We start from the raw sequence: 17,802 nt of genomic DNA, 5'->3' as shown, positions 1-17,802 counted from the left end.
TTTTAGTACAGACAGGGTTTCACCGTGTTAGCCAGGACGGTCTCAACCTCCTGACTGCATGATCTGCCCGCCTCAGCCTCCCAAAGTGCTGGGATTACAGGTGTGAGCCACTGCACCCGGTCCAGAACAGAACTTTTAAAGCTTAAATCTTCACATAACTTACCTCTGGTTTTGTACTTTTATTTTTACTAGTTGATATATTTAAAAGGTAAATTTGTTCTTCAATTATTCCATACATATGTCTTCTCTACCTTCCAGTGTATGAAGCTAGGTGCTCTGTTTTGTGCTTACCCTTACTGGTCTAATCCACGGTTTGCGTATTTGCACAAACTCAATGATTATTAGTGATTGACATGAAGATGTCTTACCTCATCAGGATCAAGAACTGATGTTTCATAGACCAATCCCTTCATGCCTCTCATGCCACCATACATCTAAAGAGGATGAAGAAAAAAGGAAAAAAAAAAAAGAGGCTGTGGCCAGTAGTCAGAATGATTCAGACTAGAACTTGTTAGAGCTTCATGGGATCTGGGAGAGAAAATTTATTCTCAGACTTGTAAGACTTCATTTGGTGAGAGATGTCTGAGAAGTCAGCTTACTAAAGAATTAAACTTTGTGGCCAGGCACAGTGGCTGACACCTGTAATCCCAGCACTTTGGGAAGCCGAGGCAGGTGGATCACCTGAGGTCAGGAGTTTGAGACCAGCCTGGCCAACATGGTGAAACCATGTCTCTACTAAAAATAAAAAAATTAGCGGGCATGGTGTATGTGCCTGTAATCCCAGCTACTTGGGAGGCTGAGGCAGGAGAATCGCTTGAACCCAGGAGGCAGAGATTGCAGTGAGCCAATATCACACCATTGCACTCTAGCCTGGGTGACAAGAGCAAAACTCCATCTCAAAAAAAAAAAGAAAAAAAAAAAAGAAACTTTGTGGCCAGGTACGGTGGGGCTCATGCCTGTAATCCCAGCACTTTGCGAGGCTGAGGAGGAGGGAAGATCACTAAGGCTCTCACAGAGTCTGTCATTCAGGCTGCAGCACAGTGGCACAATCACGGCTTACTGCAGCCTTGACTTGCAGGCTCAGGTGATCCACCCACTTCAGCCTCCTGAGTAGCTGAGATTACAGGCACGGGCCACCATGTCTGGCTAATTTTTTGTATTTCTTTTTTTTTTTAAAGAAATGGGGTTTCGGCCGGGTGCAGTGGCTCACGCCTGTAATCCCAGCACTTTGGGAGGCCAAGGCGGGCAGATCACGAGGTCAGGATATCGAGACCATCCTGGCCAACATGGTGAAACCCTGTCTCTACTAAAAATACAAAAATCAGCTGGGTGTGGTGGCGCAGGCCTGTAATCCCAGCTACTCAGGAGGCTGAGGCAGGAGAATCGCTTGAACCCGGGAGGCGGAGGTTGTAGTGAGCTGAGATCACGCCACTGTACTCCAGCCTGGTGACTCAGTGAGACTCCGTCCCAAAAAAACATAAAAAAAAAGAAAAGAAACAGGGTTTTGCCAGCCATGTTGCCCAGGCTGATCTTTTTTTTTTTCCCCAGATGGAGTCTCACTCTTGCCCAGGCTGGAGTGCAATGGTGCAATCTCGGCTCACTGCAACCTCTGCCTCCCGGGTTTAAGTGATTCTCCTGCCTCAGGCTCCTGAGTAGCTGGGATTACAGTTGCCTGCCACCATGCCCAGCTAATTTTTATATTTTTTAGTAGAGACGGAGTTTTACCATGTTGGCCAGGCTGGTCTCGAACTCCTGACCTCAGATGAGCCACCCGCCTCAGCCTCCCAAAGTGCTGGGATTACAGGCATGAGCCACTGCAACAGGCCTGGAAATGAAATTTTTTAACTTGAGAAATCACTATCTTTCTTTTTGTTTGTTTTGGAGATAGGGTCTCCCTCTGTTGCCCAGGCTATACTACAGTGGCATAATCATAGCTCACTGCAGCCCTGAACTCCTGGGCTCAAGCAATCCTGCCTTTGCCTCCCCAGTAGCTGGGACTACAGGGGCATCCCACCATCTCTGGCTAATTTTTTAAATTTTTCTTTCATAGAGATGGTATCTTCCTTTGTTGATCAAGCTGGTTGTTAACTCCTGGCCTCAAGTGATTCTCCATCTGCAGCCTCCCAAAATGTTGGGATAATAGGCATGAGCCATTGCGCCCTCTGTTTGATTCCTTTTCTTATTGTATTTCACTTTTTTTTCTCCTGCCCACTCAACCACTCCCCAACATACCCTACCCTCAAATTCCAACCAATCAAAACAAACAGAATGAGTTCTAGTCTAGGAGAAGGGGATGGAGACCAATAAGCTAAAAACTGTTGAGAAACTATCAGCTGAGCTGCTCAGAATCTGAAGGATGGGGAAAAGTCATCCTAAAGCTGTCCTACAGGGCCTATGGCCAAAGCCACACAACCCTTACCATGTCCACAGTGATTTGGCCCACCACCGTCTTGCCATGTTGCTGCCTGAAGGTCTTAATTCTGGCCTGCTCCTTAGGTATCAGGTCAGCCAATATGTCTTTCAAATTCTAAAAAGAAAAGTAGAAGGATTAAGCAATGGTCTAAAAGTTTATTAGATTTCCTGCAAAGTAGGTGTGTCAAGAATTTGCTTTTTAGAAGCTGGCTTTATCTGCCAAGGAAGTCTGGTCAACTACTCTGCACAAATGAGGGTAAAATAATTAGGCAGGGGGAGGAAGGAATGAGGAGTTAATGTTTAATGGGAACAGTTTCTCGGTTTGGGCAGACAAAAGTTCTGGAGATGGATGGTTGCACAATAATGTAAACATATCTACTGCCACTAAACCATATACTTAAAAATGATTAAAATGGTAAATTTTATGTTATGTATATTTTACACTACTTAAAACATTTAAAAGAATTAGGCAAATGTATTGATATTCCCATCTCACTATACCACTGAGTAAATTATTTGTTAAATAGTAATATAATAATAATAGCAGCTATAACAATAACAATAGTAACAAACACTTCCAGGAAATACTCAGGATAATAAGAGGCCAGGTGGTTGCCAAATCCTCTGCCCCAAGGTCAGGCTGGCCGCAATGATTCTTATTCTTAGTCTTCTTTTCCAAACCTTACCGTGGAGGAAGCACTGGCATGCCGGGCTGCAAGAACAAGACAAGATGCATTCTGCAAAGCAAAAAAGAAAACCTTATGTAACTGTTACCCCTCCCTCCTTTATATTAACAAGAAGGAATTACAGTGACTCAACCTCTCTCTCTTCATCTCAGCCTCTTAGGGCAGTTTGACATAAGAAAGCTGTAAAAGTCCCCAAACAGTTTGGAAGGAGTTACCACTATGGAGACAGCAGAGGTTTAACTGCTTTTTTTCATCCATAGCTTCACTAGCATTCCTTGAAGACAGACTCTTTCCCATCATCTGGGTTCCAGAGCAGGGCGGTTATCAATATTTTTGAGTGACCCCAAGGAAAACGAACGAGGAAACTGAGCAATTACTTAACACTGCTGGTAAGATCTCTCCTGCACCTGGTCTTTTGACAGCACTTCAACCTCTCTAATCTGGGAAAGACCACAGGCAGAGGGCAGCCTTTCACAATGGTACTTCTGACCCTCCTGGAAAAAGCACAAAGATTATCTACAAAGAAGCTGACAGAAGACTACTCGTTAGCAGAAATGGAAACTTGCAAAGTTTCTAAGAGTGTCAAAAGAAAATAATTAGTTTGGCTGGGCGCGGTGGCTCATGCCTGTAATCCCAGCACTTTGGGAGGCTGAGGCGGGTGGATCACCTGAGGTCAGGAGTTCAAGACCAGCCTGGCCAACATGGTGAAACCCTGTCTCTACTAAAAATACAAAAATTAGCCAGGCGTGGTATGGGCAGGCAGCTGTAATCCCAGCTACTCAGGAGACTGAGGTGGGAGAATGGCTTAAACCTTGGAGGCAGAGGTTGCAGTGAGCCAAGATTGTGCCACTGCACTCCAGCCTGGGCAAATGAGCAAGACTCTGTCAAAAAAAAAAAAAAAAAAAAGAGAGAGAGAGAAAATAGTTTAGCTACTTTATGCTTTTCTGTGTGTACAGGTAGTTTCTTTTTTCCTCAAATAAAAAATACATCTATGAGAAGATTGTTAAGTTGCAATAAAAGTTCCACACCAACTTTGTGAGTTTTCTTTTTCCTTTCCTTTTTTTTTTTTTTTGAGACAGTTTCACTCCTGTTGCCCAGACTGGAGTGCAATGGCACAATCTCAGCTCACCACAACCTCAGCCTTCTGGATTCAAGTGATTCTCCTGCCTTAGCCTCCGGAGTAGCTGGGATTACAGGCATGCACCACCACGCTTGGCTAATTTTTTTTGTATTTTTAGTAGAGACGGGGTTTCACCATGTTGGCCACGCTGGTCTCAAACTCCTGACCTCAGGTGATCTGCCTGCCTCGGCCTCTCAAAGCGCTGGGATTACAGGCGTAAGCCACCATGCCAGGCCATACACCAACTTTGAAATAAGATGACCAATCAGGTTACTAACTAGGAATACGGCCTGAGGCAAGGAAATTAATTTTTCTGTACTAGATTTTGAAAACAAATTGAGATAATCAAATTAAGCCTAAGTTTCCTGCTCTATAAAATGGCTCTAATACTCACCACACACCTCACAGAATAGTCCCATGATAACTAAATTACAGTGGACATAAAAGTGTTTTGCAAACTTAGAAGATTACACACAGAAATAAACTAATACTGGAGCAAGGCTGCACCTGTCTTTTTGTCAAAAGACCAGAGACACCTTTTCTAGTAACTACTGCACTGCTCTCTGTGCAAAAAATTGCTACCTGCCTGGGGTGAGAGTTCTATAGGGCTGAAGGCTTTTTAGAATTTTTTTTTTTTTTTTGAGATGGAGTCTCATTCTGTCGCCCAGGCTGAAGTGCAGTGGCGTGATCTCTGGCTCCCGGGTTCAAGTGATTCTCATGCCTCAGCCTCCTGAGTAGCTGGGATTATAGGCACACACCACCATGCTTGGCTAATTTTTGTATTTTTAGTAGAGACAGAGTTTCATCATGTTGTCCAGGCTGGTCTCAAACTCCTGACATCTGGTGATATGCCTACCTCGGCCTCCCAGATTTTTAGAATTTTTAAAATTTAGTTCCCCTATTTCTGTTGGGACGGAGAGGAGGAATGAAAAGACGCCCTTCACAAAGGTCACTCTTTCCCCCAGGCTGGAGTATAGTGGCATGTTAATAGCTCACTGTAGCCTTCAATTCCTGGGCTCAAGTGATACTTCCACCTCAGCCTCCTGAGTAGCCAGGATTACAGGCGCACATCACCAAGCCCAGCTAATTAAAAAAAAAAAAAATTTTTTTTTTTAGAGATGGGGTCTTGCTATGTTGCCCAGGCTGGCCTCGAGTGATCCTGGGCTCAAGTGATCCTCCATTTTCAGCCTCCCAAAGTGCTGGGATTACAGGTATGCACCACTGCACCCAGACAGAAAAGATTACTTTTAAAAGAATCAATCCAAAGGTAAATTCAGAGAGCATAGACCAAGCCAGTATGTTCCTAAAGCAAACGAGGAACACCTCAACTTGTTACCAGTGCTGTCCTTAACTCCTTTTCTTAACTTCCTAAAGAGTCTCCTCTATCTTACTGAGGATCACTTGAGCAAGAAATAGGCAGCACAAACAGCCCTTCATAGCCCTTGCACCCTACGTGGGCAAACAGGAAGCTGAACCCAGCACTGAAGATGTAACTTTGCCCTTTCTTTCACAAAAAAAGTGGGCAAAGAAAACATGTTAATAAGTTCAAACTATTGTTCTACAGAGTTAACCTTGTTCAAGCTATTCCATGGTTTAGAGTCCCACAGATTCCCTATTAGAGAGGCCCCATGTCCCAGAGACTACATCAGCCCAGCAGGAGACCTTTTAATTGAGGGTGGTTGTTTGCTGTGGTGATTTTTTTTTTAATTTAATTTAATTTTTTTTTTTTTTTTGAGACAGAGTCCTGCTGTCACCCAGGCTGGAGTGCAGTGGTGCGATCTCAGCTCACTGCAAGCTCCACCTCCAAGGTTCAACACCATTCTCCTGCCTCAGGCTCCCAAGTAGCTGGGACTACAGGTGCCCGCCACCACGCCTGGCTAATTTTTTGTATTTTAGTAGAGACAGGGTTTCACTGTGTTAGCCGGGATGGTCTCGATCTCCTGACCTCGTGATCTGCCCGCCTCGGCCTCCCAAAGTGCTGGGATTACAGGCATGAGCCACCACGCCCGGCCAGCTAATTTTATCTTTTAAACTTTTCTTATAGAGATGGGAGTCTTGCTATGTTGCCCCGGCTAGCTTTGAACTACTGGGCTCAAGCGATCCTCCTACCTCAGTCTCCCATAGTGCTGAGATTACCGGCATGAGCCACTGCAACCAGCTGACTTTCTGTTTTGTTTTGTTTTGAGACCAAGTCTTGCTCTGTTGCCCAGGCTGAGTGCAGTGGCTTGATCTTGGCTCACTGCAACCTCCGCCTCCCAGGTTCAAGCGATTCTCCTGCCTCAGCCTCGCGAGTAGCCAGGACTACACGCGCCCGCCACCATGCCCAGCTAATTTTTGTAGTTTTTTAATAGAGACAGGGTTTCACCACGTTGGCCAGGCTGGTCACAAACTCCTGACCTCAAATGATCCACTTGCCTCAGCCTCCCAAAGTGCTGGGATTACAGGCATGAGCCACAGCGCCCGGAATATTTTATGTTTTTTGTTTGTTTGTTTGTTTTTGAGAAGGAGTCTCACACTGTCACCCAGGCTGGAGTGCAATGGCACGATCTTAGCTCATTGCAACCTCCCTCTCCCAGGTTCACACTATTCTCCTGCCTCAGCCTCCTGAGTAGCTAAGATTACAGGTGCACACCAACACACCCAGCTAATTTTTTGTATTTTTAGTAGAGATGGGGTTTCACTATGTTGGCCAGACTGGCCTCGAACTTCTGACCTCGTGATCCACCACCTCGGCCTCCCAAAGTGCTGGGATTACAGGCGTGAGCCACCGCGCTTAGCCTGATAGCCACTTTCTAGCACCGTTCGGTGTCAGGTTCAGTCATGTTTTTTGCTAAACCTGAAGCTTAAAAAAAAAAAAGTTATCAGAGGAATTTTAAAGGCAGCAATTCATTGGTAAGATTGCTCAACAGGGTAGAGTAGAAAAAATTCAACTTAGGACAACTTTATCTAATGATGTAGAGTACAGAGCACTTAATTTGGAGTTAGGAAAGGAAGTCTGGGTTCTAGTCCTAGCTCCATTACTAATTAAGACAACCAAAGGAAAACAATGAACTACTATTTCTCTTCCCATTTCCATAAGTAAGATAACACTTAAACTACTTAACTCAGAGTCTGATTCTCAGGCTCCAATAAGGACGTATATGCAAAAGTAGTCAAGTCTTGTTACTTAAAATGTGACCTCCTCGCCAGAAGTATTCACATTTCTTGGGCCTCAGACTTACTGAATCCAAACAGTTTAGATATGGAGTTACCAAGGACCAAGTCCTAAATTAACGTTCTGCCACTTTCCCACTGTGTTATCTTGGCTATGTAACCTAATTTCTAAGTCTCAGTTTTTACATTTCTAAAATGGTAATAATAAAAGCCAATTTCAGAGTAGTTAAGTAAACTAGATAAAATAATTTTCATAAAAGCATCTAGAACAGTGCTTTGTGCATAGCTGAATTCAGTAAATATTTGTTTCTTACAAATGTGTTGGCCTATCACCTACCATCAAGTGTCAGAACTTCCTGGGAGTTGGATCCCAGGAAAGAGGCAGTCAAGCCTGAGGCAGAGGTGAATGGATAATTCCTTCCAGCTGTGGAATACAAAATAAAGTCCCAATTTTCTTTCTTTTCTTTCTTTCTTTTTTTTTTTTTTTTTTTAACAGCCATCAAGGAAAAGATACCAGTTTTCTTTTTAAGGGCTTCTTGACCAAGAAGGGAGGCATCTCAGGGAGAGGAAACAAATTTAACTAGCCCTGATGGCCACCAGCAGAGCAAATGACTCTAGACAGGAGGTGCTTGAGGACTGTAACATCAAAGGCTACATTTCATTTCCTCTACCCCGTGGCTGCCAAAGAAAGCTGCTGAATGGCTCTGAACAGTACATTCAGGTTATGTTCATTGACGAGACAGGTAGATTACAAACCTCTGAATCATCCCTGAACTTCTACCTCCCAGATTCTCCCCTAACCCTGGAGGTGTGACAGTTGGGCTTTTGGCTTCTGGATGCATGCCACCTGTAGAGTCACCTTACTGGAACAGCAGCTCTCAGGAGAATCAGGCAGTCATCTCACTCAATAGGTCAGCTCCTTCATGGGAAGAGATGGAGAGGGCTACTTCCAAAGACAAGGGCCTGGCTCACAATGTCTGACAGCCAGTATTCTCTATAGGGTGGAGGTGGCGTTATCACAATCACGAAGAGGTTTTTCCCCCACAATCACTAAGAGCTCATTTGTTGCCACCCCTTACAAAAACTCCTCTAGTGAGTTGGCTATTATTGATAGAGGTGGGCTGTAGCCCTCAAATGTGGTAAGATGAAAAAATATAAAAATTAAAAGAGGCCAGGTATGGTGAGTCACACCTTCCTTTGTTCTCCTCTGCCTTTGTCTCTTTAAAAAAGTTCTAAGTTGCGGCTGGGCACTGTGGCTCACGCCTGTAATCCCAGCACTTTGGGAGGCCAAGGCAGGCAGATCACGGGGTCAGGAGATCAAGACCATCCTGGCTAACATGGTGAAACCCCATCTCTATTAAAAAATACAAAAAATTAGCCAGATGTGGTGGCAGGTGCCTGTAGTCCCAGCTACTCGGGAGGCTGAGGCAGGAGAAGCTCCGGGAGGCAAAGCCTGCAGCGAGCCGAGATTGTGCCACTGCACTCCAGCCTGGCTGACAGAGCGAGACTTGGTCTAAAAAAAAAAAAAAAAAAAAGTTCTAAGTTGCTAGCCAATCAGGACAAATACAAAATGTGAGGTCCCATTCCAGCCAATGGAAACTGTAACTGGACACAGCAGTAGGGTGGATGCGTCAGGGTATAAATGACCCTGTCTCCTTTGCTCGGTGTACTCTTGTGGCAAAACTGCTGGCGTGTACCCTTTCTGCAGAAAGTATAAAAATGGCCTTGATGGCCTGGCGCGGTGGCTCACGCCTGTAATCCCAGCACTTTGGGAGGCCAAGGCGGGCGGATCATGATGTCAGGAGATCGAGACCATCCTGGCTAACATGGTGAAACCCCATCTCTATTAAAAAATACAAAAAATACAAAAAAAAAAAAAAATTAGCCGGGCGTCATGGCGGGCGCCTGTAGTCCCAGCTACTCAGGAGGCTGAGGCAGGAGAATGGCGTGAACCTGGGAGGCAGAGCTTGCAGTGAGCCGAGTTCGTGCCACTGCACTCCAGCCTGGGCGACAGAGCGAGACTCTGTCTCAAAAAAAAAAAAGGCCTTGCTGAGTAAATTAAATTAAATTAATTAAATTTATGTTCAAGTGCTATTTCTTTATGGCACCAGGGAACAAGCATTTCAAACAGGAGGCTGAGGCAGAAGAATCGCTTGAACCCAGGAGGCTGAAGCTGCAGTGAGCTGAGATTGTGCTACTGCACTCCAGCCTGGGCAACAGAGGAGACTCTGTCTCAAAAAACAAAACAAAACAAAAAAAGCCCACTTACTCAATATAGGTTATTTTCCTCTTACTCCTTAGCCTATTACCATCACTGTTCCACATCTAGCACCCTCACCCTACAGTCAAGAAGCCAAATTTTCTTTGATTCTCCATCCTAGGTACATCCAGACTCTCTCTGTCCTTCTGCATATCCAGGATATGTCCTACCACATATCCACATAACCAACATTAAAACCTTGGGGGAAGCTGGGCGCAGTGGCTCATGCCTATAATCCCAGCATTTCTGAATTAAAAAGCAAGACTCTGTCTCTACAAAAAATAATTTAAAATATTAGAAAACAGGCTGGACACGGTGGCTCATGCCTGTAATCCCAACACCTTGGGAGGCCAAGGGGGGTGGATCACCTGATGTCAGGAGTTCAAGACCAGCCTGGCCAACATGGTGACACCCCATCTCTACTAAAAATACAAAAATTAGCCAGGCGTGGTGGCACATGCCTGTAGTCCCAGCTACTCGGGAGGCTGAGGCAGAATCGCCTGGACCTGGGAGACGGAGGTTGCAGTGAGCTGAGATTGCACCACTGCACTTCAGCCTGGGTGACAGAGCAAGACTCAGTCTCAAAATAATAATACTAAAAAAAATTAGAAAACAAAACAGAAAAACCTTGCAGAAGAAGCTCCTGATTTTAACAGGGACTTCGTCCTTCATCAACAAAAGATCAGAGCTTGCCAAGCCAGCAGGACTGGTTTAGCTGATGGAGCAAACACAATACACTAATAACCAGTAGGAAAAAATCCTGTACTACAGACACTTCCAATGCAGAAGGAACAACTTGCATTCAGAGAACACGAACACAAATAGGACAAAGGCTCCTCTCTCCCCAGAACCAGGTCAGAGAACTAAAGCCATTTAATGTGTGTGTTTCACAACGGTGATACTGGAAGTCGGTTTGGCACTACATGGTCAGGCCACTTAAAAGCCTGAGCAATCTACAGATTTCATACTTTGACCTCCTTCATACTTACAGACATTTCCTTAATAATTCTACCTAACTGTCATTTTCCAACAGTCTCTTCACATGAATAGTCACCGATCACAGCTGGGTGCAGTGGCTCATGCCTGTAATCCCAGCACTTTGGGAGGCCAAGGTAGGCCGATCACCTGAGGTGAGGGGTTCAAGACCAGTCTGGCCAAGATGGTGAAACCCTGTCTCTACCAAAAATGCAAAAATTAGTTGGGCGTGGTGGCGCACACCTGTAATCTCAGCTAAACGGGAGGCTGAGAAAGGACAATTGCTTGAACCCAGGAGGCAGAGGTTGCAGTGAGCCGAGATCATGCCACTGTACTCCAGCCTGGGCGACAGAGCAAGACTCTGTCTCAAAAAAAAAAAAAAAAAAAAAAAAGATGCACTGATCACTCAGTAAGGAGGACTGCAAAAGATACTCCTCCAGCTTCCATCTTCAGAAAGGAATCGCAAGTCTATTTTTGTTTTTTGAGACAGAGTCTCTGTCACCCAGGCTGGAGTGCAGTGGTGCGATCTCGGCTCACTGAAACTTCCACCCCCTGGGTTCAAGCGATTCTCCTGCCTCAGCCTCCCGAGTAGCTGGGATTATAGGTGCCTGCCACCATGCCCAGCCAGGAATCACAAGTATTAAACTTTCCTTTCAGTAGGAACACTTACTGTTCTTTTGTTGAGACGAGTCTCACTCCATTGCCCAGGCTGGAGTGCAGTGGCATGATCTCAGCTCACTGCAACCTCTGCCACCCGGATTCAAACGATTCTTGTGCCTCAGCTTCCCTAGTAGCTGGGATTACAGGCAGCTGCCACCACGATTGGCTAATTTTTGTATTTTTAGTAGAGACGGGGTTTCACCATGTTGGCCAGGCTGGTCTCGAACTCCTGACCTCAAGTGATCTGCCCACCTCAGTCTCCCAAAGGGCTGGGATTACAGGCGTGAGCCACTGTGCCTGGCCAACACTTATTGTACTTTAATTTAATGAACATTTTTTTTTTTTTTAAGAGACAAGGTCTTGCTATGTTGCCAGGCTGATCTCAAACTACTGGGCTCAAGTGATCCTCCTACCTCAGCCTCCCAAAGTGCTGGAATTATAGACATAAGCCATCATGCCTAGCTAATGCTAGGCTAGTGCTTGGCCGGGCACGGTGGCTCATGCCTGTAATCCCAGCATTTTGGGAGGCTGAGGCGGGTGGATCACGAGGTCAGGAGTTCAAGACCATCCTGGCCAACATGGTGAAACCCCATCTTTACTAAAAATACAAAAATTAGCCCGGCGTGGTGGCATGTGCCTGTAGTCCCAGCTACTAGGGAGGCTGAGGCAGGAGAATAGCTTGAACCCGGGAGGCAGAGGTTGCAGTGAGCCGAGATCACACCACTGCATGCCAGCCTGGGTGACAGAGCGAGACTCCATCTCAAGGGAAAAAAAAAATTCTTGAACACCTACTTATTATGTGTACACTAAGTATATACTAGTGAATAAAGAATATAGGATCTGTCATCATAATACTTTCTCAGGAATTAGAAACTATTCCCTTACTTCTGCTAGAAGTTCTCAGAAGTTTTACGGCCAGGCGCGGCGGCTCACGCCTGTAATCCCAGCACTTTGGGAGGTGGAGGCAGGCGGATCACGAGGTCAGAAGATCGAGACCATCCTGGCTAACACAGTGAAACCCTGTCTCTACTAAAGATACAAAAAATTTAGCGGGGTGAGGTGGTGGGTGCCTACAGTCCCAGCTACTCGGGAGGCTGAGGCAGGAGAATGGCGTGAACCCCAGAGGCGGATCTTGCAGTGAGCCGGGATCGAGCCACCACACTCTAGCCTAGGCGACAGAGCGAAACTCTGTCTCAAAAAAAAAAAAAAAAAAAAAAAGAAGTTCTTACAAGTTTTAACTCCCTGACACTTTAGGGATTTACAAGAAACTTTTCCAGATCCCATCCTACTCTGCAGAATTATAATCTGAAGGTAGGATCCAGGAAACTGCAACATAAGCAAGCATTACAGGTGACAATGCCCACTGTGAGTTTACAGACCTTTTAAAATAGCATCATGTTAAAAGAAATACAGAGGGCTGGGTGCAGTGGCTCACGCCTGTAATCTCAGCACTTTGGGAAGCTGAGACTGGTGGATTGCTTGAGCCCAGGAGTTCGAAACCAGCCTGGACAACATGGCAAAACACTGTCTCTAAAAAAACTACAAAAAAATTAGCCAGGCGTGGCTGTGCGTGCCTGTGGTCCCAGCTGCTCGGGAGGATTGCTTGGGCCCATGAGGTTGAGGCTGTAGTAATAGCAAGCCATGTTCGCACCACTGCACTCCAGCCCCACCCCCCAAAAAAAACCCAAAACAGAGAACTAAGGAATTTGTGCAGTTGAAGCACAGTTGAAGCCAGAACTGAAAGATAATCAGATGCTAAGAAAGATCTATTGCTACAGTTGCCTCATTACGGTTTTAAATTTCACATCCTACTCTGTTGCATAAAGTATTGACACAGGGCAGAAAGAATCATTGTGTGGCTTTATTGAAATCCACCAAGTCTGGTTTCCCTTCTGCTGCCCCTTGGATTTTAAGTCAGGAATGCCAACTCTATCGCTGCTACCTACTATACTATTCTTGCTGCCTCCCCATGCATTCATTCACCTGCTACCAACCTAAAGGCCACTGGGAAGACCAAATGCAGTCATCTCACCACTAACACCCCATAAGGCTTCCCCTGCCATTCTAGTATCAAGGAATCACCGTTACTTTGGGTAGGCTGATAGTCAAAGTGAAGGCTCAGAGATATGAGCCCTTACCTTTAAAAAATTTGGGCTTTAAAACCTAACTATATATTTTGCAGGACAAAACCAACTTGGTTTTGTTGAACCCAATTTCTGAGTAGGACTTATACAGGTGATGTTGTACAGTGGTATAAGTCCAATGTAAAGAAACCATTGGTTTCTTTGCATTTAAGTGTCTTGAAAAAGTCTAGAAGTAATCTAGAAACATCTTTGAATTGATTTACTCAGTTTCAAGCATACTAACTTGGAGAAGCAATTTTCAGTGGCTCAAGAGACAGTTCCCTTTAGCTAGGGTTGGTTAAGCATGTTGACTTCAAAAGTCCAGAAGTGAACTGTAGCCCTACTTCAATTCCCAGCCCAAATCCAAACCCAGATCATCTGTGAAAAGACATTTTTGATGTCACAAAACTGAGTCACCCACAGATAATACTAAGGCCATTGCTTAGCATTAATGCATTTGGATAAACAAGAAGTCAAATAATCTCAAAGCTCTCTGAATTAGCTTCTCTCTAACTCAGGTGTTTTAAATTATGTGACATTTAAATTATGTGACAGTGAGAGTAGAACAACAGAACAATGACTAATTCACATGTTGTCTCCTAGTAAGGTTAAAAAAATTCGCCAGTCTGGCCAAGATGGTGAAACCCCGTCTCTACCAAAAATACAAAAAATTAGCTGGGCGTGGTGGTGCACACCTGCTAACCCCAGCTACTCAGGAGGCTGAGTCACGAGAATCGCTTGAGCCTGGGAGGCAGAGGTTACAATGAGCGGAGATTACGCCACTGCACTCCAGCCTGAGTGACAGAGTAAGACTCTGTCTCAAAACAAAAAAAAATTTCTTCTCAGAAAAGTAAAACTACACCTGACGCTGAAACTCAAAGTGGTAAGAGTCAGTTCTCCCTGGTAAGAAATTACTGCCTCCCAAAGTCTACCTTACTAGCAAAAGTAAAATTACCAATTATGACTACCATTATCCACAGGCTAATCTAGAAAGCACAGGCAGGTGCTAGCAATGCTGACAAGCCAACAATCTTCTTGGTACCCCGGTCATATTGCTTATTTCTCAGGAGATTTCCAGTCCAATAAACTCATTATTGGGCTTTGCTACCCTCCCCCCCCCCCCGCCCTTTTTTTTTTCTTTGAAACGGAGTTTCGCTCTTGTTGCCCAGGCTGGAGTGCAATGGAGCGATCTGGGCTCACCACAACATCCGCCTCCCGGGTTTGAGCGATCCTCCTGCCTCAGCCTCCCAAGTAGCTATGATTACAGGCATGTGCCACCATCCGTGGCTAATTTTGTATTTTTCGTAGAGACGGGGTTTCTCCATGTTGGTCAGGCTGGTCTCAAATTCCCGACCTCAGGTGATCCACCCGCCTCTGCCTCCCAAAGTGCTGAGATTACAGGTGTGAGCCACTGCACCTGGCCTACTTTTAAGGGTCAAAAGCCTTCTAATGGCTTTCAACTGATAGGTTACTAGGATTGTCAGGCCATCTCTAACAGAAAAATAATGGTACCATAATTATGTAGCTCTGTCATCCCAAAAGTGTTCTGAGCTTCCCTATGGGCTTAAGGAGGAAAATAAATTCAATAGGTAAATCCCAAGGCTTTTTCACATTCACTGCAGGGTTAGACTATCTGGTCTGGGTTAGCAGCTCAGAAATGAGCTAATTATAGTGTCCCCCATTCTGCCAAAACGCTATCTAGAACTTGCTTCATTTCCCAAGAGGTTTCCTTACCCTTTTCCCCAGCAGCAGGAGAAGCAACAGCCAAGTAAGACAAGCATCTCCCAAATGCTCAGCTAGTACTTGCCACTGGGTGCCTGGAAGAACCAAGGTAAATCTTACAAGTTTCACTTTGTGCCAACCATGAAAAATAACGCACAGCAGGCCAGGTGCAGTGGTTCACACCTGTAATCCCAGCACTTTGGGAGGCCGAGGCAGGAAGATTACTTGAGCTCAGGAGTTCAAGACCAGCCTGGGCAACATAAGGAGACGTTGCCTCTACTAAAAATCAAAAAAGATTAGCCAGGCGTGGCGGTGCACACCTGTGGTCCCAGCTACTCGGGAAGCTGAAGTGGGAGGATTGCTTGAGCCCAGGAGGTGGAGGCTGCAGGGAGCCTTGGTCACACCACAAGACTCCAGCTTGAGTGATAGAGCAATATCCTGTCTCCAAAAAAAAAAAAAAAAAAAAAAATTACATACAGCAAGCCAAAACCATCCTAAGGCTTTCCTTTCCTTCAGATGCTGTCAGCTTTAAATTATCCGCAGGAAAAACTAAGTTCTTTGCAGAAGTCAAGGTCACTTGTGGGACTGTCCCCTGCTTGGATTAGAGGGCTGGGACTCCCTCAGCACAGCAGTTTCTGTCTAAAAGGGCCAAGTTACTTAGAACTAAAAGTACTGCAATTTGAAATTGAAGGCATCATTACCTGCAACAGTATTTCTATGTCCCAAAAGGCAATCAATACCAAGTAAAGGACCCCAAAGAAGGAGAGAAAGTTCCTGGATAAAGTAGACTTAAGATCAACGGCATAACCTGGGTAAGCAAGTAGTATGACGGTCATGTGACCTTGGCATTAGTATCTCTTGCCGAGGATCTTCATTTATTGGCTTGCAGTTTGGTGGAAACACCTTTCTGGTTCTTTCTGCAATCATGTATGATAGTCATGCAGGAGGTTGTACAGAAGTGCTCCACCCCACCCAAGCTCCTCCTATATAAAAAAGTGCAAGAGTCCCAAGGACAAAGAGGAGGGCCTGAAGGACCCACTCTTGTGCTCGGCGTGGTCACCGAAGGCTTAAATAATAGGCTTGGAGAAATGGAAACAGGCAGTTCGGGAACTGACAAGGCCCTTTCTACAAAGCAGAGGACGAAATTAGCCACTGCTCCAGAGTGAGCACATCTCTTCACTCCCGCTCCCTCCACCAAACTGACTGTAACTCCAGTGGAACACCACATCTCTAGTCTCTACCAGAGGTTCCTGTCTCGGCTCCTTGCTATTTCAGGGCCACGCATCCCTTCCCCTTTCATTTCAGACATGCGGGGTGACAGCAGGGTCGGCCTCCTCACGCGCTCTGGACTGCGGGCCGAGGGCGGGCGGCGTGCACTTCACCCCCAGGAACCAGAAGGGAAGCGCGGCACATGGTCCTGGGAGCTTCACGCAGGGCTGGCGGCCAGCCAAGCGCAGGGCCCTTTAAGGCGCGCAGGGTGCGCACGGGTGTGGGAGGGAGACCCCGGCGCCGGAGGGCCTGCGGTCTCCTCAGCCCCACCCTGGGACGGCGTGCTCCCTCCCCTCGCTGCTCACCTTGGTTCCCAAGAGCCGGGCGGCCGCAGTAAGTAAAGCCATGGCGGGCGATCTCCGGGATCTGGTGGGGAGGTAAGAAAGGGAGAGAGCTGCGGCAGGAACAGGAGCCGCCGCCGCTGCACCAGAGGCCGCACCGACGGGTTGACAAGGTTGAAAGGAGGCGGCTGAGGGAAAGAGTAGACGAACCGGCGGCGGCGCCCAGCCCGGGGTCCTCAAGGAGGCCCCGCCCACTGGCCGGAACCCGAGCCCGCCCCTCTCAGGGGACTCTCCCCGGGCCCGGCCATTGGTCCGGTATGGAAGCGGGGCGGGACCTTAGCCCTTGACAGCAGTTGTGACGGGGAGGATTGGACCGCCCGGATTAGGGCTAATTAAGGGTGGAGGGGTGGAGGGCGGGGAAGTGCAGGTGGCTAAATAGGTGCCTGATAACTCAGTTAACTTCCCTCTTGGCTTTTCCCTTTGACCTTAACACGTTTGGGGTTATCGCTGAGGCGAATACTAAAGGAGACGCTCCAGGACTCGACCTCGAAGGTCCTTGGAGCCAATTCCGTAATATGCTATCATGGAAACTGATCATTGCCTGATCCTTCTACCGCCTTGGCGCGCTTTCTTGAGGAATGTCTTTGGTTAATGGCTTCACGGCCATGGAGGTGACATCATGTGGACAACAGGCTAGGATGCCAGAGTTAGCTGCTTGGTGATCATTTGAGGTCAGCAGAGGCCACGATATTATAGATACTAACAGACCCCGATATGGGGAGAAAAGCAAAAGCAGGAGCCTGAATATTCAGTGCTTTGTGAGCTGTCAGTTCTGTGTATAATGGCAGGAAATCCAAGTCTTAACTGCGCCCTTACTATGAAGGCTTTCAGAGCCGGCCACAGCCTCTGGGTCATGGGCATTAGTCTCACTGACACTCTGGTCACGTAACCCCACACAGCAGCTCACCCCACTTTAGCCACAGATTAGGAGCCGCAGACTAGCCCCTCATCGAAGATCCCCTTTCGTCACATCATTCTCTAGGGCCTCTGGGCCACCTCTCCTACTTGGCAGTCTTCTATGCTCTCTTATCTTGTGCTCCCCAGAGACCATGACACGACCCTGAAGTGATATTCCGCACCA

The 17,802-nt window shown here is 46.4% G+C and overlaps 1 protein-coding gene across 4 annotated transcripts in view; it reads right to left on the bottom strand.

Moving 5' to 3' along the window:
* The window catches only part of CS (citrate synthase), a 28,707-nt gene extending 11,756 nt beyond the window's left edge, over positions 1-16,951 (bottom strand). The window contains exons 1-4 of one of the 4 annotated variants that reach the window (XM_019038212.4): positions 16,686-16,951; positions 3,099-3,149; positions 2,420-2,527; positions 369-434 (exon numbers count right to left, since the gene is read on the bottom strand). In XM_019038212.4, the coding sequence (XP_018893757.1) occupies positions 369-434; positions 2,420-2,527; positions 3,099-3,149; positions 16,686-16,727 (267 nt within the window). In that variant the 5' untranslated portion in view covers positions 16,728-16,951. Of the gene's footprint in view, positions 1-368; positions 435-2,419; positions 2,528-3,098; positions 3,150-7,708; positions 7,791-15,123; positions 15,207-16,685 lie in introns of those variants that run through there. The other 3 variants (XM_063694637.1, XM_063694636.1, XM_055359370.2) reach the window with 3 other exon arrangements.
* Between the last annotated feature and the right edge of the window lie 851 nt (positions 16,952-17,802).

This window comes from Gorilla gorilla, chromosome 10, assembly GCF_029281585.2.
Source record: "Gorilla gorilla gorilla isolate KB3781 chromosome 10, NHGRI_mGorGor1-v2.1_pri, whole genome shotgun sequence".
NCBI classification, from domain to species: Eukaryota; Metazoa; Chordata; class Mammalia; order Primates; family Hominidae; genus Gorilla; species Gorilla gorilla.
The sequence above is the reverse complement of the archived record's forward strand: the minus strand, read 5'-3'. Positions and strand labels throughout refer to the sequence as shown.